Source organism: Microcebus murinus, chromosome 12 (genome assembly GCF_040939455.1).
Source record: "Microcebus murinus isolate Inina chromosome 12, M.murinus_Inina_mat1.0, whole genome shotgun sequence".
Lineage (NCBI taxonomy): Eukaryota > Metazoa > Chordata > Mammalia > Primates > Cheirogaleidae > Microcebus > Microcebus murinus.
Genome location: NC_134115.1, coordinates 31,856,889 through 31,882,665, shown reverse-complemented (window position 1 = coordinate 31,882,665; position 25,777 = coordinate 31,856,889). Strand labels below are relative to the sequence as shown.

The following is a 25,777-nucleotide window of genomic DNA, read 5'->3' as shown; positions in this document are numbered from 1 at the left end:
TTCTAAACAAAGCAGCCAGTGTGAGCCTTTTAAAATCAGAGGTCATTCCATTGCCCCAAGCCCTCTAAAATTGTCCCATCATGAAAAAGAAAATCCTGAGCCCCAACATGGCCCGTGAAATCTACATCACTCATCCTTGCTCCCTTCTCTCCTCCTATTCTGCCTCTGCTACCAGCTAGGAGGCCTCCTTGCTTTTCCTTAGATCAGAGGTCCTCAATCTACGCACGGCCTGTGGGCCACTTGCGGCCCGCCAGGTGTTTTTGCCCCTGTCCTGCTTAGCAGCCGACTCATCCGGGGCCCACACTGCGCATGTGTGGAATGTGCACCGCACTCTCCAACGGCCCTCCAACGGTCTGAGGGACAGTGAACTGGCCCCATGTTTAAAAAGTTTGAGGACCCCTGCCTTAGATGAATCAAGCACACGCCTGCCTTAGAACTCATGTCTTGGCTGTGCCCCCAGTGATTCCTCCAGGGCTTCTGCCTCATCTAAAATAGCACATGCTATTGTCCTCTGTTCCTTGTCCTATCTATCGTCACAGCTTGTATCACTGCCTGACTCCTGGCTAGGATGAGCACGGTGAAGGATGGGGCCTTGGCCAGCCATGTTCTCACTGGCTCCACAGACTCCAGGACCGTGTCTGGCTCACAGGAGGTGCTGACCGAGTGAGTGAAGTGAAGACCCACAGAGCGCGTGGGTCTGTGTGGAGAGAGGCCTTCTGACGGGGCGAATCCACATGATCTTCCTCAGTTTCATTACAAATTCAAGAAATGTTTGCCCTTCCCCCTAGCTAATGTTCAACCTAGGATGTGTCAATTATAGAACTGTTCTGGAACCTTTCAGAAACTGGTTACTTGTGAGTCCCCTGCAGTCCGAGGAGGAATGCCAATTGCTCTCTGGTTATCTAAAACCATCCTCCAGCATTTAAAAATCCTTTTTAGGCAACCACGGGGCTATGTGTTTGGGGTGAGGCCAAAAGGCAAATTTGCCTTCAACTTTAAAGAACTAATCCTCAGTAAATCTTGCGTGTAGATGGGAAAATTTAAGAAAACATAAACGACGACTAAAGGTTTAAAATGTACTCTCTGCCCTCAGCTAGTAGGCAAGAACTGTGTTTGGACACTCTAGCATTAAATGTTCAGACTTGAAATTTAGCATTCTCCAACATTTCCTAGATGACAGGCCAATGACATTTGCTGAGCCTGATAAATCCGAACAGTGTGCTGTGCTTTGTTGAGGGGTGTAAAGTTTACCTGTCTTCTCCCGCTGATTAAAAAGACTTTTCTGAATAATTGGTCACCTGTGCTCTCTAATCAGCAGAGGGTCACACATGATGTTCTCTGCAAAGCTAACAGGTGCAGGACCATTAATCTTCTTGACTTTTTTGGAATAAAAAAAAAAATCTTCAAATGCTAGCTTTTTAAAGGGACATTTAACAAGAACACTTGCAAGTGAGACTTTAATACAACAGTGCAGATAAAAAATCAGATCCCAAATGGACATAAAGGATTTTAACTTTTTAAAAAATATATAAATTGTCATTTTTTTTGGTGCGAGTATATATGTTGCCTTTCTTACGAAAACCCTATGAAGGTAGGTGGTGTGATTTTTCAGGAGAGGAAAGAAACTGGCTTGGATTGTAAGCAACGTGCCAGTGGCCATAGCTGATTAAGTAGTGGAAGAACATGCAAACTTCTGTCTCACTGCAAAGCTGGTGAGATTGACATCTCTAGCAAAACACAGTATCTCACTCATTAAGGATTCACTGTTGAAGATTTTTGACAGTTTCTCTTTCAATTTACTTATTTTACTTTTTTCTCCCACTATTCTTTTAGATCCTCCAAGTCAATTTCAAGGTTTAGCACCCAATGTAAGTCAAACAACTGGGGGGTGGGGCACTGCTTGGGAAAGTTTCAGTTGGAATATTTCTAAGGCTTACAAAGATTATTAGCCTTACCCCAAGTGAATTTCAACACAGCCCATGTAAGATCTGATGAAGGAATAGCATAAAAATGATTTTACCTGCTTGTCAAGGCCTGTCTTGGACTGCCACCCTGGGGCACCCTCCTTGTAGCCAGATAGTGCCTGTTCTCAGTCACCCACAGGGAAGGAGCTCTGGGCTAACCTAACATTCCTGGGTAATAGCAGCTTTGACTTTTGCTCCTTTCATGGGCAGGTTAGAAAGGGACAGTTTGAGAAGGTGACATACTATGTGCCTATGGTGAGGCACTAATTGTCCTTCTAAGAATGGCAGGAAAGGAGATATCTCTCTTACAGCCTGAAGAGTCCAGACCTCAGTGGCCCTTATGTTTCTCAGAAAGGGGTGACAGTCACCTTCAATGAGTCAGTTGAGAGAAGGAGAAAAATTTGAGTAAAAGCTTTTAAACATCTCTAGAAAAAGGAAAGACCCACAATAATTATCTCAAAAATAAACTTTTATTTAAGTTCAATGTACAGTTCATTAATAAAAGAAAAATGTTTATCTACAGGTCAGCAGGACTAGATGTGTCCCAACATGTGCCTTTAGAATTTTCAAGATGCCGAGCATAATTTGGTTGTACGCACTGGACTCCCAAGGTATTACATGTTCTTAAATCACACTTTAGTATCAAGTGACATTTAAAGGGGGCAATATAGTTTTGTCAAAGCCAGTCGTGTTGTTTAAAAATTCATTTCCCCTTGTGCATGTGTATAAGTTGAGAAATATGCAGGTTTCAGGCACAGATTCCAGAATACCTAAGATCCAATCCTAGAGTTACAGCACCCTCATTCAATGGGCAAGCCACAGTTCTTCCTATCGTCTTGGCCATGTCTCTCCCTATATGAGAGCCTTGAAACCTAAGATTTATTATGTTACAGCTTATTTACCCCCCCCCCCATATCTTATACACAGGAATGATGTTGCCTGTCTATAAGTTCTTTTAGGGAATCTTTATCTTTGCAGTTGAATAAGCTACTGCTACTTCACTTGGATGGCCAAGAAAAATAATTTTGGAATGTCTAGCATCGTGAAGGCATGACACATAAGTAGCAGTTATTCTGTGCTGCCCCGATGTAGCAGTGCTAGAGGTATACTTCCCGCACACAGCCATAATGGGCATCTGAGACACCTGAGAAACTGCCAAAGCGTCCTAAAATTGGTAGTAAAGGGAACTCTGGCAAAGATGCAACATGACATCCCGCTTAAGCTTTATACAGTCCTGCATCCTCTTCTGAGAGGAGATGGCAGTAAGCACAGAGCATTTGGAATCGCACATTGTTTGCAGCCTCAGATTTTACACGTGTAAAATGGAGATAATACTTACCTATTAGGGTTGTTGTGAAGATCAAATTAAAGATTTGAGAGCACTTATTTAGCACAAAAGCAAGCATATGGTTAAGTACTTAAGGAAGATTTAAAGTGCTTTGGCAGCCGTCCAAAGACTATGTAGGCCCCCAAATATTTGTTTCCATGTCCTAGGCAGTAAAGTCAAAAGATTGAGGCAGAAACATACCAGCTGTGTTTCTAAGGTTTAAACCCTGTAATCCCTTAAGCCTCCTTAACTATATAAGGTGCTATCATGTCCTAAATTTCAGACTTAGATCTCATTAGACAGGTGTAGTGAACACTTTGGTCAGGATCTAACCCATGTTATGGGGAGCAAAGGTACCCATAACTCTCACCGACAAAGTCACTTACCAGATCCTAGACTGTGCTACAACAAACAGAGACCTAGCACTGACAGTGACATTCAGTAGTGACGTCTGCCGTGCGCCCACCAATTGCCACTGTGCCGAGCTCTTGGTGTGCGTTTCACTGGACACTCACCATGTCCCAGTGAGACAGGCCCTATCACCTCCACTTTACAGAGGCAATTAGTAACTTGCCTGGGGTCCCACATATAAGACTGACACTGTGCTGTCAACTCCACTGCTTCTGAACAGAACCACCTTGCCACTCATGACTTTTCCTTAAGCACAGTTAAGGGAAAAAATACATCTTTGATATGTCACAGGGTAACTTGCAGAGCACAAACTCCCTACCCTCAGCCTGTCTTACTCCTGCCTCAGTGTCTATGGATGGAGGGAGATTTATAGGAGGACTCTGGTGGTCCCACTTCATTCCTGTTTCTCAGACCAGGCTCAAAAATGCTAAGCAGATGCTGGAGACACGATAGAGAGATGGGACACTACTTTTATCAGTTTGTTACTAGCTTATCTATAGATCTCCAAATTTCTGGGACCTTGCTGCTAACTTGTATTCAGCTTTTCATGTGTGACAGTAGATATGCATGAGATATATACAGAGATGACTGATTATGCTTCACATGTAACTATTCTGAACTGAAAATCTCCCATGATGGATTTGAGAAAAATAAGTCCAAAAATGCCATTGTTTCATCTTCAAATTGATTCCCTCTACATTTAAAGTAGTACCCTGAAGATTTTTTTCTCTACTTTTATGTATTCCTGAACTCTCGCAGTTTAGGTCCATGATATGGCTGAAACATGGACAGTCTCAACTGTCGCAAAGAATCAGGCTAAAACCATTATAAAACTGAAGGGCTCGAATTTAGGGATCAAGATTAGCAGATTGTATTCTTTGTTCTTGGACTTAGGTCAGAAAAAATGTACCTGCTGTTTTCAAGTCTCATCGCCATTAAAAGCTAGGAGTGTAGCTTTTGTTTGGGTTCAAAATTAATAAACTGTGTCACTAGGTAAGAATTCTAAGAAATTATTCCAGTTAGACTGTAAGAGTAAGCCTATATATAGAATCTTTTGGTTTGGGGTGAAGATAATTGGAAGGTAGACTTTAAGCAGGTCTCTCATCTCTATAGTGCTCTTAACTGAAGAGTTAGTGCTTTAAATGCACTTATATACTATAGTTTTGCTATTTAAAGCCCAGCTTCTCATTTTTGAGGAGAAGGGCTGACTTCTAAGGATATAAGCAAGTACCAAAGTTGAAGCCTCGATTTTTTGCCTTGTGTTCATCAAGAACCAAAGACTCAGAAACACCACCAAGGCTTTGGAATATATGTAAGAATGTTTTAAGGGAGCTGGTTGAACTTTTTTACCTTTGCCAAATACATACCTTGTAGAAGCCACTTAAATATTTGAACTCAGGGACTTGGCTGGATTTCTTTACCAGACACCACAAATCTGTTTATTCATGTAGCATCAATCCTTGTGGCAATTCCTAAAGTCTCTGGAGGGGCCACTTTGTCACTTTGTGTGACAGGCTCATCTAAGTCCAAACATACTCCTTTAGTATTTGATAAGCTTCACATTTTACCTCTTAATTAATTCTCTCCTCCTACATTAAACTCTAGAGACAGCAAACACACCAACACGTTTCACGTAGGATTCTTTAAGTCCTTGTTTGGATGATAAAGCCGAGGGCTCTAGTCCCTCATGAGCTGTAATTACATGCTAAATTGACGAGCAGTCACTTACCGTGTAACTATTCTGATCTCAATAGAAATACTTTTCTTCAAATGCGTTCATACCTCTTAACTACAGCAAGTTGTACCACGGTTTTTACTAGAGATGACAAGGTAAAAAAAAAATGAGATGCTTTAGATTCTTTTTTTTTTTTTTTGAGACAGAGTCTCACTTTGTTGCCCAGGCTAGAGTGAGTGCCATGGCGTCAGCCTGGCTCACAGCAACCTCAAACTCCTGGGCTCAAGCAATCCTTCTGCCTCAGCCTCCCAAGTAGCTGGGACTACAGGCATGCGCCACCATGCCTGGCTAATTTTTTCTATATATATTAGTTGGCCAATTAATTTCTTTCTATTTATAGTAGAGACGAGGTCTCGCTCTTGCTCAGGTTGGTTTCGAACTCCTGAGCTCAAACAATCCGCCCGCCTCGGCCTCCCAGAGAGCTAGGATTACAGGCGTGAGCCACCGCGCCCAGCCTGCTTTAGATTCTTTGAGGGTTGGAAACTGGTACCCAGAATCTGAAAAGAACACTCTCAGGACTGCAAAAAGATGGAGGAGAATAATGCTTTATTGTAAAAACTGACTTTGGGCCTTATAGTTGATTAATACTGTATAATCCTTGCAATGGGAAAAAAACACTGATATCAAACTTTAAGCTTCTAAATGAGCATTTGGTATTAATTTTTTAAAAAATTATTTTTTTTTTTGTCCCAGAGCAGGGTCAAAGCACCAGCCAAACAAATGGCCTTCCGAGTTTGATGATTACTAACCTACTTACCGAATAGGCCCCTGGCCGCATCCTGTTCAGTGTGCAGACCGCGTACAGGAAGACAGCTGGAGGGCAGACAGCCCACCTTAACGCCGGCAGCCTTTTCCTTCCCCAGGCTTAACCCCATGCCTCCCATCGAGAAAAAGGTCCAAGCCTCTCTCTTCTGTTTCACTCATTTGACCAAAATCACAAAGAGGGGAAGGTCCATTAAACAAGATGATAGAATCAACTTCCCCTTCATCTGGATTAGTGGTTTCCTTGCCTAAGCCACAAGCAAGATGTTAACTGCCTTATATTCCATATGCAAGTGAAACGAGTCAGCCACTGGTCCATGCAGCTGCTCAAAAACATCTCTTCATCCTCTTGCTGCTGTGTCGGTGAGTTATTTAAGCCCAGAGGAATCGCTGTACCTTCTGCAGTGAATGCCCCGCGCCTCACTTTGGACATAGAACACGCACTCATTGCTTCAAGCCTTGTGTCTCCCTTTGCTTCCAGGCTTCCTGAGACTTTACAGAAAGAAAGGGCCACCTAGTAGAAAACTGACCCAACTCCTCGTGCTACTTTTTATTCTACACAAAATCCTTATCTGTTCTTTATACCATACGTTCCCCAAATCATCCATTGTTAAGAATCTGTCCTATCCCTGCCAGACTAAAAATTCGGGAGATGTTATAATTCTCCATAAAGTCACATTAGAACAGTGGCTTTAAAATTTTAGTTTACATCAGTATCAGCTGAAGGGCTTAAGAAAACAGATTCCTCAGCCTCTCTGCTCCCGGGGTTTCTGATTCAGTAGGTCTAGGTTGGGACCTGAGAACTTGCATGTCTAATAAGTTCCCAGGTGAAGTGGATGCTGCTGTTCCTGGGACCACAGTGAGAACTCTGCCTTAGAATGCTCAAGAACGGCATCGCTCATCCTCACGGTAAGACAGTCTAGGCCTTTATAAGAAGCAAGCCCTTTCCTACGCCTTAGAAGGCACTTGACCTATACAGAATGACAAAACATGGAAAACAGACTTAAATATGAAGCAGAATTCATAGAAATCTTAGCACATACCTCTAAGATCAGGAAACAAGTTAACGAGAAAAGGGACTATCCTCTAAGCAAGAGGAATTCTAGGTATAGACTAAGCTAGCTTCTTTTACAAAATGAGAAATATTGGGGAAACAAATGTTAAATGGGACTTCATTTTTTTAGTAAGAGAAACTAGCCCAATTATAGGTGTATCAAGAACTGTAGGTCACATATATAGTTAGAACACTTGATACTATCCAGGCTGTTTATGGGAGTTCATCCTAGAGGAATAGGCACAAACCATGGTTAAGCTGCTTGGTTTAATTTTTTAGCACTTGGAAAAAAAAATGTACAGTAGTTTGAACACTCAGTCTTTGCAAACCTCCATTGAGGTCAAAGATTTCATTTATAAGTACAAAATTAGTTTACAAATTTTTTTTTTTGGCAATTTCATCTTAGTAACCCGTTTTATCCTATTGCCATTGTCCCAACTATTGAAAAAGTTTACAATAATTTACATAGAAATATTTCAAAGTGCTTAAGAATAGTGATTGTTCTCTGGGATATTTACAGAGGGCCTATACAATGTATGTACAGGTGGTATACACTATAGCACAAGTTTTGTTGCTGGAATATGGCTTTCTAGGGAAAGTGCATATTTGGCCAGAGGTGGCAATACTGTTTAAAAATTCAAGGGTTATAGATACTTGGTAACCACATCCAAAGCTGAAGTAGAATGTGGACAAGAATATTTACAAAAGTAACATAAAAACAGTCAAGTACACAAGCTTGATCCACGCAAAGATTTCTTGATGTTCTTCCAGACGGGAGGAAGAAAGACTTCAGCTGCTGGTTCGGTTACCATTCTGACAATGGGGTATATTATGGATTTAGACCTCAAAGGTCGAGACTTGTCTCAGAAGTCAAGCTAGATCATCATCTGTGCTTACAACTGATATCTGTGGAAAGGAAAAATATGAAATGAGCTTGGCGATCACTCATTGGTGGCAACTCTAGTCTCTAAGATGGACCTTGCATTTTAGTTGGCATTCAAAGACCCTAATGCACGCATAAGGAAAGTCAGATACAAAACAATATTAAGTTCATGCATTTAACTTGAATTCAACTATACCTGCTTGGTAGAGAGAGAAAACAGTGTGACTAATTCCGTCTAAGACTTATGATCATTAAGTAGAATAGAGAAAAACATGAAAGATACAAGTGTACCCTGGATTGCCCACTATTCCATGCTTTTCCAGAGAGCTTGAAAGGTGGGATGAGATGTTTTTCTTCATTTAGGGACTCTTACTAAATACACTGACTTTAAGCCAACTCCCCTGTATGTGATTCCCTACTTATAATATAATTTCATTTTTAGTATCCAGTAGGCAATGGATTTAACAGTTCAAAAGGAAGCTACTTGGTTCATGGTAATATTTACATGTCATTTCCATGACCCATTTGCCATTCTGTCTGATGCTGAGCAAATGACTGATTTATATTCTAACAGGCTAGACTATTTAATGTCCAGGTAGTAGATGAAGTGTTTGGTGACCCCATGATCCTAATGGCTCTTCCTAGCCCAGGTAGCTCTACCTCCAGTTAGTGGTCTCCTTTCCAGAAAGTCTCACTCCAGGTCACGGTGCGCAAAGACACAAAGCGGACTTACTGCTGGGTATGTGTGTCCGACAGAAGCACTGTGTCTGCCGATGTCTATTGAGAGGTCCTCTTCAGTGGTTTTCAAGTACACAGGATTGTCAAAGTTCATGCTTTTCATGTTCTTGTGTTGCCAATTCCGCCACATCAAGTAGCCACCGACTGCTGCCATCACTAAGAGCACTGAGAAAAGTTAGAGGGTAAGTGACATAGGTCTAGTAAAAGGTGATGATCAGGATTCCATGGTAATTGACACTAATAAAAATTTCATGTTCTATCATCCTATGCATGGGAGCTGGGCTAGCCACAGCCATCCAGGCAAGTGTAGAGTCCTGGGCCCCACCCCAGGCCCACTGAATTAAAATTTCAGAAATTTCTGGTGAGCCACTCAGGTGGTCCTAGTGTGTTAGCTAAGCTTGAAATCTAACTTAAGACAGAAGCCATTACAGCAAAGTCCCTCAGAATTTGGATGTCTGATAATAGCTTTAAAGGAACTTTCCCCTAGGTTTAAAGAATCTTAACTACTTTTAATCTATTCTCTGCAAATCCTACAACTCTTCAGGAAAGCATTTAAGCATCTCCTCTGTATGAAGCCATTACACATATTTCAAAAGGGAATAGACCAGTACACTAAAGGGACTCTTTATTGGTTTTGACTTGGCTTTATTAGCCTGACTTATTCCCTTTTATAAACACCTTTCATGTAATTGAAGCTTTATCACTGCCAGTTATTGTGCGAAGGATACATCCAAAGAGGAAAGCATACACGTTAACTTAGTGCGCTGTGTAGGGGATGAAAAGAATGTAATTCAGACTCTCAAGTGCTATGACAGTGTAAGGGGTGGCTGGTGAACAAGAATTGCCCATCTGGCATCTAAGAAGTTTATCAAATCGAGATGTGTAGGGAATCTACTTACAGAGAGGAAGAATGGCCCAGGCAGCAGAAGTCCCCTTTGGGGGAACGCTGACCTCGGATACTGCTGTGGTCACGTTGATCCCTACAGAGGAATAAAAAGATCTGAATTCACCCAGCAGGTGGAGAACTTCACACCTTTGCACCCAATATTGATGTTCAGGATGCACTACAATTGTATACCAAAAACAACTGTGGCTTAGAAGTATTTGAGTCACATGCTAAAATAGTCATGTCACTGACAGGTTTCTAACAGAAACCTTAATAGGTCAGGCTAAGACTTTCAGGTTACCCATCAGGGGCAGAACTAATAATAGCTGAAGGCTGCATTAATTATTATATTTAAGCAGTAGATACAAAAAGTGTGGCTGTTAGTTGAGATTAACCGTTTGCAGTACTGAACCCAATACCTCCAGGAGCTAGTCCACTAGTTGGTGAAATTTCTGTTGTGTTGGTATCTTTTGTCTCACTGTAAGTCACAGTAGTTGCAGTACCTGAATTATAAAAACCAAGCACCTGGTTAATCCCAACCTTCCAGAGTGGCTGTTTAGTCCAGACAAACCACTGCTGAACTAAGTTGTATGGCTGACATTTATTGAAACCTTAAAATCTGTACCCCCATAATATGCTGGGGAAAAAAAAAAACAGCAGTCTTCATACAAAAATAGAGATAACGTAAAACTCGGGCCAGAACAGATGGACAGCCAACTTAATGACCCCTCTAAACAATATCCCAGTCTCCTGGGAGCCATAAGAAATGTTCTCAAGATGTTCTGGGACATATGGTTCCAGACTGTCTTGCAACTACTTTCTCAATAAACTGAGCTGGTCCCTGCCATGACCCAAATTAAGCTAATAAAAGCCATATGAGTTCCTAGATCACAACAAGCAAGTTTAATTTGCTACTTAATCAAAAGCTAAGGACAGAAGGCTAAAATGCAAATTTGGTTCAACTGTGAGCTCAAATTAGTGTCTTCAGCTGAGGTTTCCCATAGCCGTGGCCTGCCTTAAGCATGATTTCAGTTTTTCCTTGGAGGAAAACATGAAGACTTTGTGGTGTTATGGGACTAATTGGTAATGAGGTATTTGGACACTTAAGTCAACTATAAACTATATACAATGTTTAAATAGGTTAAAAGTCACTTCTGAAGAACTAACACGAACACCTGGCATGCAGCAGGTATGTTCACAGATGTATTCAAAGGATTAGTTAAAAGCCAGGCCAGTTTTTGTAGCTAATGTCTTATATCATATTGCCTGTTGCATGTGGGTGAAATGCAAAAAGCCTTACTTTGGCACTCTCGGCCGTTTTCCTCGAGATTGTACCCATTGGGACAGGAACAGGTATATTTTGGAGAGTGGTCGTTAATCTGTGGTGCCGGCAGGCATAGGTATTCACATCCTCCATTCTCCATGTCTTCTTCACACCAATTTTTACCTAGTCAGGGAAAAAAAAGTCCTTTAAAATAGGTATTCCAGAGCCCCCTGCTACGAGCCCTCATCTCCAAGGAGCTTAAACTTCTGTCAAATCTTCAAGTGAGAGCAATATCCGTGAAGAACAGGTATGGGCCACGTGCTCTAAGGATACCAGATTCGAAGGGGCTTTTTAGAGGTAGAACATAAAAGTTCTATCTTCGACAGAAGGGTGCCAAAGGAGGAAGTGGGGGAGGGAGGTGAGGAACCAGGATTGGCTCTCACTATGGTCCAAGGCTCAGAGGAAGGAGAACCAAGCATGTTCTGGCTTTGTCTTGACTTGTTCCTATAAAGTAGAAGGGAACTCGGCTATAGGGAGGTTTGAAGGTTGCACTTAAGCAGGACCAGCCAGGTGTTTTGAGCAGTAGGCAATATAACCAGATGTGTCAGAGGGGAAGGTGGGCATTATGATAGACAACTACAAGCCAACAAGAGATGCCTGAAACGGCTCTGAGGAGTAGGATGGAAGGCTCTAACACCTTGACTTTGGACTTTCAGCCTCCAGAACTGTGAAACAATAAATTTCTGTTGTTTAAGGTACTCAGTTTGTGGTACTTTGCTAGGGCAACTCTAGCAAACTAACAGTAGAGAAAGTTTGTGGAACAGAAGTTGCTTTGGGAGCTAGTGCAAATAGTCTTAGCAAGAGACTAAGGGGGCATAGAAGAAACAGAAATGAAAGCTGACACTGGGGGTTGGGGAAAGGTAGGAACTGAGGTTATGGAGCTAATTCACTAAGATGCCAGAAATAAGAGATGAAACACCAAATATGAAGTGTTTGAGGTAAGGTACCCGAGGGCAAAAGTTCCATTCTAAAGAAAGCTGAGTTGCCAAAGAGCCACTGCCACTCAACAGGCTCTGTGTCACGCTGCTTCCCTTAGAAGTGGGGGTTAACTAAGGAGTGCAACTATTAGAATTCTAGAGGAAAACATTGGAAATACCCTTCTAGACACTGCCCTAGGCAAAGAATTTATGAAGACCCCCAAGGCAGTCACAGCATCAACAAAAATAAATAAATGGGACCTGATCAAATTTAAAAGCTTCTGCACAGCCAAAGAAACTGTCACAAGAGCAAACAGACAACTTACAGAATGGGAGAAAATTTTCGCAAGCTACACATCTGATAAAGGGCTGATAACAATCTATTTAGAACTCAGGAAAATCAGCAAGAAAAAAACAACCCTATCAAAAAGTGGGTGACAGAATAATGGCCAACAAACATGAAAAAATGCTCAACATCTCTAATCATCAGGGAAATGCAAATCAAAACCATAATGAGATATCACTTATCTCCAGTGAGAATGGCCTTTATCAAAAATTCCCAAAATAATGTTGGTGTGGATGCAGAGAAATACGAACACTCCTACACTGCTGGTGGGACTGCAATCTAGTGCAACCTCTGTGCAAAGCAATATGGAGATACCTTAAAGAGCTACAAGTTGATTTACCATTTGATCCAGCAATCCCATTACTGGGCATCTACCCAAAAGAACAAAAGACATTCTATAAAAAAGACATCTGCACTTGAATGTTTATGGCAGCACAATTCACAATTGCAAAGATGTGGAAACAACCCAAATGCCCATCAATACATGAGTGGATTAATAAAACGTCGTATATGTATACCATGGGGTACTACTCAGCTATAAGAAACAATGGTGATATAGCACCTCTTGTATTTTCCTGGATAGAGATGGAACCCATTCTACTGAGTGAAGCACAAGAATAGAAAAATAAGCACCACATGTACTCACCAGCAAATTGGTTTCACTGATCAACACTTCAGTGGACATATAGGAATAACTTTTATCAGGCGTCGGGCAGATGGGAGGCGGGGAGGGGATGGATATATACATACATACTGAGAGCAATGCGCACCATCTAGGGGATGGACACGCTTGAAGCTCTGACTCTGGGGGGAAGGCAACATACATAACCTAAACATTTGTACCCCCATAATATGCTGAAATAAAAAAGGAAAGAAAAAAAATAGAGAAGTGGGGATTAAGGACTGTACTTTCCCCACAGTACCTGATGGCTGTATAAGTTCATGATAGACGATGATGTCTTGAGCATCATTAAGGTTGTTGACCAGGGTGGCCAGCTCCGATCCAGTGAATTTATTGGCGCCATAGACTGCTTCATTTTCCCCATCTATCCAGTAGACACGATCCTAAAACAGAACCCCCCAGAGTCAGCATGTATGCCCAGGATTAACACAAGTCATTATCTAACTAAGGTCATCATTATTTATTGGCCACTTAATGGACCAAGTTTATTGAATGCTGATCTAGGAAGGACATCGGATATAAAACTACAAAAGAAGCAAGTTCAGGTTTTTTGAAGTGCTTTGAAGAATTAGTGTCTAATTTGTACCAGGTTTTAAGACAAAGCAGTTCCTCAAGTCATGCTCCTCTGTTCTTCCCTCCTTCTCTCTACACCTCGTTCTTTTCCCCAAAGTGCTGTGGTTACTCACAGGTATACACTTAGATGTGAGGCACACATCTTACCTCGAAAATTGTTAGTGCAAGAGGATGAGCTAGGAACTCCATAGACTTCAGTACTATCCTTCGATCTTGGCCATTCAGGTCCACGCTGGATAACATGTGCAGCTTAGAATCAAGCCAATAGAGACGGCTTTTTATAAGGTCTAGGTAGGAAAAGAACTGTCACTGTATGATAAGCCATTACTGCTCTGGCTTCCATTTAAAATATCTGATGAATTCAATATTCTAATTTCATGGTTCCTTTTCCAGAAGGGTTTCTTAACAGGGGTCCCACAAACCTTCTGAAGCAGCATGCAGAATCTGTACCTGCATTCATTTCTGGGGTCTAAAGGGGTGCCTAAGATTCTCATGGCAACTGACTGAAGAAATGTCCCTCACATTACAGAAAACATTAAAAGAGGCTACCATTTGTTGTTCTCCCCCAAAGAGCCAGAAGAAAACTCTTGTAAGCTTGCAATTCAGGAAATGCTAAGGCACCTGTGCTCAGAATATTTGGTCAGTATGGCAGTCCCCAAGATTCACTGAATTCATATCACATATTTCAGGTCCAATGGACAACAAACACATAATTGTGGAGCATGAAATTTAAGTCTACAATTCCACTTGTGTTATTCCATTCTCATCCCAAATTCCTCCCATAGAAGGAACCAGAGAATCATCTGCTGCAGCCCGGAATTAACTGTGGAGGTAAGTTACAACACTATGAAGACAGTCGCATTGGTAGTCGAGAAGGAAGGACATACATACCAAGTGTAATCCCATTAGGCCACTGGATGTCTACTGTCACCAGTGGACGTCTATCAAATCCATTCATTCCTGCTTTTTCTATTTTCGCTGGCTCACCCCAGTCGGACCAGTAAACAAAGCTGGAAAGAATTAAATCAGAAAAAATCCTTAAAGGTTTAGAAGGAATGCAACTTGTAGCTTGAAACAAATGTTTAAGGAGTGAACAGAAAACTCAAGAGATTTATTCTCTAGAGACAAATAGTAACACTGGAAGGTCTAAATTACGGGTAAATAAAATTTAACACTAAAACAATCTGCAAGCTCATTGTTGACTGTAATAATAATCTATATCCATCTGACATTTAAATTTTACTCACAAGGTTATATTTCTTTTTTAAAAGGCCAATTCTTTCTGAGGAGTGAAAGATGACTATCCCTTTAAATTTTATAGTAGGGGCTGGCTGATTGTGTTCTAACGAGGCTTCAATGGGGGCCAACTACGATCACTACAGCGTTAGTTAACTTCCTAAGCTGCCTGTTATTTGATGGCAATTGAGGGAAAACACCTCAGGTAAGTATTTCAACTGGACGTTCAGACAACTTGCACTTTTAGATGCAATGTGGTTACCAAAATCCCTGCAATGTTTGATCAGAGCTAACGCAGACAAAAATTAAAAATCACTTGCATATCACTGGCAAAAGGTTCAGATACAGCTTTTGGTATACACCAAATAAAAAATGTTATTTTGTGAATGTCACCCCGCAGTCAGCTGTACAGGAGTCAGGGGAGACCTGTCATATAGACGAGGCCATCCCAGGGTTGTTCAACAGTGGCCCCACTGACATCTTGAACCAGAAATTTCTTGGTAGTGGGGGGCTGATATATCTTGGGATTTTATTCAATAGTACCAATTCAGGTATGAGGAAAGTTCCTGACCTACGCCGATAACATACAAAAGGCTACGTGATGGAAAACAGAGAGTACAAACCCAGACAACGGGTCCACGGCTATGGAGGCAGGCTCACGCAAGTCAGAGTTAAACAGGAACTTCCTCTTGGTTCCGTCTAGGGTAGCTACTGAAATAGTCTTAGAAGCCGCATCAGTCCAGTAGATGGTCTTGTACACCCAATCAACAGCAATGGCTGCAGGATTATAGACATTGTCGATCATTTTAACATGTCTACCAACCTTGTCATCAATTGAGGCACTGAAACAGAATAGGTCACAAGAAATTTAAGAGGTTGACACCATTAATTAGAGCCTGGACAAGGGACTTTCTGCTTACTGATGATAATAATTGTGTAAGTTATCTAGTTGCTGATATGCTTTCTATACACAAGAACAATAAAATTCTAAGTGAAGCTGTTTGTTTCATTAGCCATCATCTGAGTTTCTATAGTTTGCATTAAGAAAAGGCTGCACTACCATTTCTATTTGTACCAACAATGTACAGCTCTCAGTTAACTATAGGGAAAGAAAATATTAGAAATTAAGATATCATATGATACAGTCTTACAGCTATAACCATCTATTACTTCATACACATTGTTAGTGTCTAATTAGGAATTGATAACAATTTAATAAAGAATTAGTGTTAGATTTAATGTTCCCAGGTAATTAGATGCCAGATGGGGGCTAGAGCCAGAAGCTCCTTCAAACCTTCCCACAGGCCCAGTGACAATGACTTATGTCAAGACACCAAGAATGGAACTGAAAGTTACCTGAAGATGGCCTTTTGGCTTAAATCAGCCCAGAAGAGTTTCTGAGCAGCAATGTCAGCATCGAGAGCCACGGTGTTTCTTAGCTGTTCAACTAGTTGGATATATTCTTTCCTCTCTAACCCAATCTTCCTGATGTCTCTTCGATTAGTGAAGATTAGACTGGGCTCTTTGCCTGCAAGACAGAAGTCGAGTTTACTTAGTTTTGCTGTAAGAAGGCAAGGTCCTTCTAAGTCACCTCCTCTGAACAGAGGAGCACTTAAACAGTAAAGGTACTGCTGAACACCTTAGTAGTACCTGTCCCGGAGTTCCTGCCCCTGGGACCTGTGAGCACCTCCCACCGTTTAGGGAGGCAGTCCTGGGGTTACAGCATTCAACGATAGGGCGGCTGACAAAGAAGTTAACTTATTTGAATTGCACTCAAGTTGTGGAAGCGGAAAGTAAGCAAACCTGGTCATGGTATCGTATGCAAAAGGAATGCCCAAGGCAGATGTTTAGGGGGAAGATTTGCTATTTAACCTACGCTACTGCACTGAGTTTAGTAGCATTGCTCTCAAGGACTACTTCCTATTTAGTTTGACTACTGTAGTCACTGGCTGTACCTTTCATAAGCACTTACTCATAAAGGTACCAGAGCAACACCAGTCCAAGTCCATTTACCTACTGCCTTGCACACGCCAGTGGCAAGATCCATTTGATAGCCACGACTACATTCACACTTGTAACCGCCTTTTAAGTTGATACAAATTTGGCTGCAGATTCCTGGATTTTGGCATTCGTCAATATCTAGGAGGGAAATTAGAATTAGTCTTGCTGTTCCTACACCTTACCAGATGTACACACTGCCCTCTCCCCTCACCCGCAGGGCCCCGGCTCTCTTCTTCCACTCACCTCCACAGGTTTTCCTATCTATCAGCTCAAACCCAGCTGCACAGTCGCACTCGTAGCCTATAACTAGGTCTTTGCAGATATGGGAACATCCACCGTTATTGACCAAGCATTCGTTTATATCTGGAATAAAAACGTAGCAAAGTCACTTGACAACCTATTCTCAATTGGTATTTGTCTTTCACATTTAAATCTCGGGCTTATTTGTGATAACTTATCTAGTTGGCCTGGTCAAACCCTGATTAGACCTAATCCTGTTTTATAGATCTGTGTTGGAAGGTAGATGGTCTCCTCGGCAAGTTACCAGTTGGCCACCAGCATGTAGTCAAGTTTCTCTCTTGTTGATCGGTTATCTTAAAAGAGCTTAAACCATGAACTCTTTTGTCACTGCCTGGGCTTTTACGTCATAAAATTTTTTTAATTCTGTAATTGAACTTCAGTTCATTAAAAAGTTTCACCAGGCAACATGCAGGGTCGGGATGGCACTAGCTACGTCGGATCGTGTGAACCTTCCCCGCTCTGTACTCAAGCAACCCCTTCACTTACGACACTCTTTCAGGGGCTCGTCGCTCCAGTCCCTGCAGTCCTGCTCCTGGTTGCATACTTTGCTGATATCTATACATTCCCCGCTTCTGCACTTGAACTTCCCAGGGCCTAGGCACTGGTTGACTACAAAGAGAAACACAGAAGAGAAGTTCCATTGGTGGGTTCTGACCCGGGCAACCTCTAGCCCGGCCACCCAGGAGAGCCCCTTACCGTTTTTGCAGTTGACTTCATCAGAACCATCCACACAGTCCCGGATGCCATTACACTGCCTGCTGCCGTGGATGCAGCTACCGTCCTCACATTCGAATTGGTCGGGTCGGCAGGTCCGAGACGCTACAAAGGGAGGGAACACCCCGTTGGAACGACGCCAGCCAAACTGTCCCCGCTGACCCGCGGAAGAGAGCTGGACATGCCACGCCGACCAGAGAGCTACTTACGACAGTTGACCTCATCGCTGCCGTCCTTGCAGTCGGGGTCCCCGTCGCATCGCCACTTCTTGTGGATGCACTCGCCAGAGCCGCACTGGATCTCGCTGGCGGGGCACCTGGTGTGTGTCACGGGCTGGCGGCCACACTGCTCCAGGGACTCATCCGACTGGTCTGAGCAGTCCGCGTCGTCGTCGCACACCCAGCTGATGGGGATGCAGGAGGACGTGCTGCACTGGAACTCGTGGGCACCGCAGGTGGGCGGGGCACAGTCCAGCTCGTCGCTGCCATCGCTGCAGTCATCCTGGCCATTGCACACGAAGTTCTTGGAGATGCAGCGGCCGCTGGAGCAAGTGAACTCATCAGGGCTACATGTTATGTTGCCTGGCGAGAGAGAGAGCATGCCCACTGAAAGTGCATCAGGACCGGCCCTTTTAAGACTGTTGTCCCAAAGTCTAATATGTGGATCTCTGATCATTAATCCCAGCTTCCTAGCTTAACTTAAAAGCTAACGTGGAGTTAAATCAAGAACAAGTTCCTGAAATATGAGGAAACAGTCTCGTCGTATAAAAACAATGCAGGCACACTATGAATAAGAACAGAAATAAAGGATCGAGAAAACAGCTGAAGACTAGAAATAAATTTGAGATGAGAATCACAATTGACTCTACAGGGACAGTGATCAATAAATGTAATAGGGGATGTCATTTTGGAAGGCAGAAGACTGAGTTATCCTTGAATCAACATACTGCTTGTCAGGCCAGATCGCACCACTGGCTGAGAATACCACGCAGTATGGAAACAGGCAAGGTCATGCTCACATCGAGCTTTAAGACATCACCACGAAGAAGTGAACCACATACCACCATACATGGTTCCTTCTCTTCTGGTCTTTTAAATGAGGATCAGGAATAACGCGTCTGCAACACTCAATTTTTAAAAGTCACTGCCAGGGCTAGAATCACGATAAGCTACTCATACTAGCCAGTTTGTATGTTGACTTAAATTCCTGCCAAACATATTAAGGTCACAATTTGGTGGTAATTAGAATAGAGACCACGACTCTCTTGGGAAGCCAAATCTAGATTTATGAGGGAAACACTTGGCAGCTCCGGGGCTTACCAATACATAAAGTTCAAATCTAGGATCGAACACTAAAACTCATTGGACTAGGTGCAGTGGTATTGACCTCAGAAGGTGACTTTTACACACAATACTAGTGTTTCAACTGTAAGTGCCCTGAGCTCCTTGTATACTACTACATTGCGAAGCTTGCACGTGTCAGACCAGGGAGCTGTAGGTTGTAGAGCAGGCGTCCTCAAACTACGGCGCGCGGCCCTCCCGGTGTTTTTGCTGCCGCTGCCTGTCCTGCTTAGCAGCCAACTCATCCTGGGACCACAGTGCACACTCTCCAGTGGTCTGAGGGACAGTGAACTGGCCCCCCGTTTAAAAAGTTTGAGGACCCCTGTTGTAGAGGCTCTATAAAAGGGGCGGTAGCTTGAAAGAAGATTCAAAGCAATGTTTGCTCAACCTAGAGATTTTCCCAGGGCCTCACCTTTGACATGTAGTATTTTATTATAGATTTTCCAAGACCAGAAACATGTAAGAATAGGAAATGGAGTTAGCTTTCAGAGATAAGAACCATAACGAGAGACAAAGGTATCACAAATTGGGTAGACTTTTCTTTGGGTATCTGCGAGCAAGACGTTAATTCGTGCTTCTGTGCCAGTGTAACTTTTGGAAAGGTTATGGGAGAATCTAATTTGGAAGCAAAGAAATGCTTGTATGATACTCAAGGAATTTATTCCAATAAGCCAATCTAGTTTAGACCCACGAACGTGTTCGAGAGCCTGCTCACCTTCCAGTTTTATTGAACCAAAGTGAGTAAAGGGCCTAACAAAGTCCACACGATTGCGGCTTCACTGAGCTACTTTTAAATAGAACGCCTCGAATGACTTACCTTATTTCTATTTGCCTAAAAGAAACACCAAGTGATGGCCAATTCCCACGTGAATGTCTTTCAGAGTTTTAGGGCAGTTAATGAAGGACAAGGAATTGAGCAGATAGTGAAGTCACTGAAAAGTGAGTCGATGTAAGTGCATCTTCATGCTTGGGTTAGCTTCCCCTACCCACCCTTCCTTGAGGAAAAGGGTCTTTGGGGTACGCCACTCAACACTGATCTTCTTACCACAGTTTTCTTCATCTTCTCCACTGTCACAATCATTTTCACCATCACATCTCCAGGACACTGGGATGCACTGAGTGGAACGGGCGCCACAGCTGATTTCATTTATGCGGCATGTTCTCATATCTGTTGGCGATATACAGTCTCAAAAGAGCCTCAAAACGGATCAACGCAAAGCTGCTGCTCCTGCGCTGGCTGCCTGGAGGTGGGAACACCTGCAACTCAGGGCCTGGCACACTGGTGACAGCGAACGTACTAGCTGAAGCCCGGGGAGTTTTTTCGCCAGCTCCACTCCTCAGAAGCCACGCCAGCCTCTGCTACACGGTGGCACATTTGAGGGCCTTGACCATGTCACTCTCTCAAGGTCCCAGGGTGTGCTTGGCTCTGGCTTTTGTTTTATTTGGCATGGTCAAGTTTACCGGCCAGCCCGCTCCTAGATCACTACTTATCTCTCGGATATCAGGTGGGCACGCTCACACAGCGCCACCTAATTCCAACTTCATTCAAGGCCAGATGGTCGAACACTTACGAAATCTTCCATTGCCTAGATTTCTTCACAAGCCTCCTTCACAATCTCCTCTAGATCTACATTTTGCAAAGTAGGGGCATACCCTGATTCTTTACCAGTTTGTCCTCCACCAAAACTTGGGGCTGAATCTTTATAGAATGTCTTTAATGTACTGGCCTTGACCAATAGTATAATTACTCCCCTCACTTCTTGTCCAGAAAATTGAAAGTAACACCCTTATCTTCCTTTCTGTTTGATTTTCTTTTATAATCACATTTCAGACCTAAACTTTGTTTACATTAGTCCTTTTTCAGTGTGTCAGCAGGCCTCCCTCAAAATGAACTCCAAGACTCTCTTTACCTGGACATTGAAATAATCTCAATTTATATGATCCAAAACCATTATCCTCTATGGTTGCAGACTTTTGCCCGAGTATCAGCCTAAGAACACAGGTATATATTTGCATACCTCAGAAGTTTCTCTTATTTAAAAACAAGCTGTAAGATCACTGCTTCAGTAACTATAGGTTGCGTGTTTGTTGAAAGTCACTATATCACCAAACACTAGCTACTTTACCCCTTCAGTAATAGATTTTTTAATAATACGAGAAGCTGTGCATCTAAAAGCTTCTACTTGGTCTATGGGGAACCTCACATCTTGACTTAGCTTCCAGGACCAATGTACCATCTGCTCAGATTCATTATTATCAAACATTTGAAATCTATGCACCTAGTCAAGGAGTTCTTAATCAAATCTGCTGGCTTCAGTGTTTTGTATTCAACAGTGAAGCTACCCAAGAGAATGTCAGTCTTGTTAGACCAGGGATTTTATTCTTTAAAGGAGACTGATCAACTGTTAATAACTTGACTGACCTTGGAGTCAATTGGCCTAAAACTTTAAGGCAGGCAAAGAAAAATGAACACCGAGTAGCAGGTTAAGCTGTACTTAGAATTATGAGACGCAGGACAGCCTGGAAAAGGTCAAGTCCAAAGCAAGTCACACTCACGGCACTGTTCTGGGCTTTCGTCGGAACCGTCTTCACAGTCAGGATCCCCATCACACTGCCATCGGTTGGGAACACACTGGCCGTTGTTGCACACGAAGTCAGACTCGGCACATGTCTTCTTCACTACAAAAGTGTATTCGAAGGGTTAAAGTTGAAGTCACTTACCCAAGAGCCCTATCTTCGCAGGAGGACTAAAGCTGCATTTTTGGCACGTGTGGCTCTAAAAATAAAGCTCGGTCACAGTTGGCGCTCAATCGCCAACGTCCAGGAGAACTTTACAAAAATCATTCTGTTTTTTAGAGGAGGAAGGTGCTCATTTGAGAGACGTGGAGAATACCGAAGTCAGGGTAAGACGAAGGTTGCCCATTATCTTACAACCCATAGATACACCTACCTTCCTGCCTGTGTTAGAACGTTGAGATGAAGTAACACTTGCATTCTCTTCATGTGTTATTTTCTAAGCCATTTAGCTACTTCATAAGTTTAACGACCGAACGTTCCGTTTTGTGACTGGATCATATAGTACAACTGTTTGCTATGGTCTGAATATTTGTGTCTCCCCAAAATTTGTGTCTCGCAATCCCAACCCCCAATGTGGATGGTATTAAGAGGTGGGGCCTTTGGGAGGTAATTACATCACAAGGGTGGAGCCCTCGTGAATGGGATTAGTGCCCTTATAAAAAAAAAAAAAGGAGAGCTTGCTTTCTGTCCTCTCTGTTCTCCACCACATGAGGACACAGTGAGCAGACGGCCCTCTGCAAACCAGAAAGAGAGCCCTCACCAGACATCATATCTACTGGCACCTTGATCTTAGACTTCCCAGCCTCCAGAACTATGAGAAATAAATTTCTGTTGTTTAAACCACCCAGTCTATGGTATTTTTGTTATAGCAGTCTGAACCAAGACACTGTTCTAGTGGCATGTCTTAGCAATATATGTAGATAGAAGGCCAAGCCCCAGTACCGAATATTGTCACCCCTACTCGTTTTCTGGGGCAAAGGAACTTATCTAGTAGGAAGGAGAGAAAACTCAAACAGTATATATAACAAGAGAGGTCATATTTAGAATTCAAGCAGCAAAAATTTTAGCCTTTCTAGCCAAGGGGTAGGCTAACATCAATCAGTTAAAAGTTATTGAAGCTGCCAGTGCTAATATCCATAACTTACTGCTAGTGTTAAAAAAGCCTAAGGCAAGGTATCTTCTCAGGGCAGGCCATCTCCCCTGTATTTAGGGTTACCATGCAATTTTTTGTCCAAATAGGGACAGTCTCAATAGAAAGGGGACACTGCTAATTATACAAAGATGATAAGCATAAATCAGGACTGTCCTAAGCAAACCAGAAGTTTGGTCACCTTACACCTAAAGGAATCTGAGAGTAGGAAAAGTCTTGATAAAATAGCCACATAGTATACCCTAGGTTTATCCTTGTCAGACTATATTCTTCCTATGTGCCTATACTTTCTACCTGAATTTCCATTTTAAAACATTCCTCTCTAACAATTATTCTGTGATGGAAAATCAGCTAAAAGTCTGCAATTTGCTGAAAATTTGAAAGGGACTTCATCAAGTCAAGGGTTTAAGCTTAGCCTAGCTAAAACTCTCAGAGGTTAGAGATTAACCTTGGACCACTCTGGTTTAGCCTTAGATATTTTAAAGTGGGGAGATAGTGATTATAGTTAATTTCTAGAACTCAAGATAGGTTGACAAATTATTATGATCCAAAAATGTTATTCATCTCCTTGAATTGAATAGCCGAGGAAACAAGAAAGGTCATGTCAGCTCTTAGATTCACACCTGTTTCTGAAATCACCAAAATACTCAAATCCCAGTGCTAATGAATTAAGTGCTATCTAAGGCCCATTCTCCTGAGCATGGAGGAAGAGGCCAGAGAATCTGCAAGGGGTTAATTCAATCTGTGATATTCTTCAGAAGTTACAACAAAAGGAGTAGGGAAATGGTTATAAAGAGACCAGATGATTTTAAGAAGAAAATGTCATGAGAATATGAAAGGCTGTCTGTAACAAAGCGAGCAAAAGATAAATAGGGACAAATTGCCATAGAGTTCTCTCTCTTCCCTCTGTTCAGACTAGGAGAGCAAAGAAAGGATATTTGAGATGAGGCCTGAGAGAGGGATAGATATTTAGATGTGACACAGAGGAAGAGAATTAGCAGTTACATACTTAGAGTATTTTAAGTTACTGATTAATCCTCTCGGACTGACAAAAAAGAATGCGTTAATGGGACCAATGGAATTACATCTAAGGCCACGCTGACTCAATATGCTACTAGTAGTTGGCATGTCTGAAATAAAGAGCGCTGCTGAAAATTATAGCCAGAGATTAGACAGGAAAAGTAGGAGGTGGCTTTGAAAATTTTAAGTAATTGGACAGCTTTTCTCTTCCATAAAGGAACATCTCCAAGTAATCGTTCAGAGCTTGCCTGAGTCAAGCTTCTACTTTCCTCCTCTACTTTCACACCTGGAAGGCAGAGACAAATTCCGGCTAAGAATATATTTAACTTTTCCCACCTCAAATAATCTCAATTAAATATACATCTACCTCCTTCCCTCTTCCAAACCCTCCTACCATGTGGCTAGTAGAGGGTATTTATAAAAGACTATTTTAGGAAAAGCCAGTGATTATGCCCTAAGATGACCCAGGTCAGTTCCTACTGATTTAGTCAGAGAGTAAAAGAAGACCTTAACAACATAAAGAGAACAATCATTTTTTAAGGAAAAGCAATGGGTTTTGCCAAATATGTGGTTCAGAATAGGGGAAAAATTGCTACTTACACCAAGAGAACAGTTGACAAGAGTGAGGACCTTCAAGGGAGATATTTAGTGAGGAAATTAAATTACCTAGGTAACCTAGAAATAGCATGGAACTCAATGTCTTGTGGCGTAGATTAACATCTTAGAGTTAAAATGCTGGAATGTTAAAATGTTGGAAAAATTTAACATTTAAAATGTTGGAAAAATTTAACATTATATAATGTTGGAAAAGTATTACACAAGACAACTCTTCTTGGTCCTCAGACTGGATATAAGTTTCTTCCCTGAGACTGCAGAATGGACTTTCTATACTTCCAAAGAGGCTATTGATCTGCATATTGGCATGAAAACACTTGTGACATTGCTCAGAGACATCAAGAATAGGACAATGTTTGCCATGATATTCACTCTATGGTATCTCAGTAATGATGCATGGAGAAGCAGTGAAGGCCATAACAAGATGGCAGTTGATGAAACCTACATTTAGCTTCTACTTTTCTTCTGTATTTCTAGTTTGCATAGTGAACATCTTCATATAGCATTTTTTTTTTTTTTGGAGATAAAGTCTCGCTCCGTTGCCCGGGCTAGAGTGCTGTGGCATTAGCCTAGCTCACAGCAACCTCAAACTCCTAGGCTGAAGCAATCCTTCTGCCTCAGCCTCCTGAGTAGCTGGGACTACAGGCATGTGCTACCATGCCTGACTAATTTTTTCTATATATTTTTAGTTGGCCAATTAATTTCTTTCTATTTTTTAGTAGAGACGGGGTCTTCTCTTGCTCAGGCTGGTCTCAAACTCTTGACCTCGAGTGATCCTCCTGTCTCAGCCTCCCCAGTGCTAGGATTACGGGCGTGAGCCACTGTGCCTGGCCCTTCATATAACATCTTTTAAAAGGTAAATAAAAACACTAGCACCAATAGTCACATACAACATTGTTTCAGGATTTTTACAACATCAAACAAAGGGACCATAAAGCAAAATACAGCATGTATTCAAGGTACCTAATGTGAGCTTGACATGTACTTCTCAGCTGTTCTGGCTTGACATGAGACATGCATACATAGGCATTTCTCACAATGATCTTTTCATAGATGCTGATTGATGGGTATGATGTTATATCCCCATTCTCTTGGGGAGAGAATGTCTTCCGCACTGCTAATGCTTTAGCATTAGCCACTATTGTAGGCAGAGAATTAAAAAAGAACCCTTATCTGATCTTTAATCTGTGCTGGCTTGTAGTTTCTATGTTAGGGGTTAATT

General features: G+C 42.1%; 1 protein-coding gene across 2 annotated transcripts in view; it reads right to left on the bottom strand.

Moving 5' to 3' along the window:
* Positions 1 to 7,501: 7,501 nt before the first annotated feature.
* Positions 7,502 to 25,777, bottom strand: part of VLDLR (very low density lipoprotein receptor) — a 31,246-nt gene continuing 12,970 nt past the window's right edge. The window contains exons 3-19 of one of the 2 annotated variants that reach the window (XM_012737349.3): positions 21,750 to 21,872; positions 20,239 to 20,361; positions 18,063 to 18,434; positions 17,836 to 17,958; positions 17,626 to 17,748; positions 17,083 to 17,202; positions 16,852 to 16,977; positions 16,195 to 16,366; positions 15,462 to 15,680; positions 14,494 to 14,612; positions 13,750 to 13,889; positions 13,271 to 13,412; positions 11,061 to 11,207; positions 10,180 to 10,263; positions 9,774 to 9,854; positions 8,870 to 9,039; positions 7,502 to 8,159 (exon numbers count right to left, since the gene is read on the bottom strand). In XM_012737349.3, coding sequence (XP_012592803.1) covers positions 8,124 to 8,159; positions 8,870 to 9,039; positions 9,774 to 9,854; positions 10,180 to 10,263; positions 11,061 to 11,207; positions 13,271 to 13,412; positions 13,750 to 13,889; positions 14,494 to 14,612; positions 15,462 to 15,680; positions 16,195 to 16,366; positions 16,852 to 16,977; positions 17,083 to 17,202; positions 17,626 to 17,748; positions 17,836 to 17,958; positions 18,063 to 18,434; positions 20,239 to 20,361; positions 21,750 to 21,872 — 2,420 coding nt within the window. In that variant the 3' untranslated portion in view covers positions 7,502 to 8,123. The remainder of the gene's footprint in view (positions 8,160 to 8,869; positions 9,040 to 9,773; positions 9,855 to 10,179; positions 10,264 to 11,060; positions 11,208 to 13,270; positions 13,413 to 13,749; positions 13,890 to 14,493; positions 14,613 to 15,461; positions 15,681 to 16,194; positions 16,367 to 16,851; positions 16,978 to 17,082; positions 17,203 to 17,625; positions 17,749 to 17,835; positions 17,959 to 18,062; positions 18,435 to 20,238; positions 20,362 to 21,749; positions 21,873 to 25,777) is intronic. The other variant, XM_012737327.3, reaches the window with a different exon arrangement.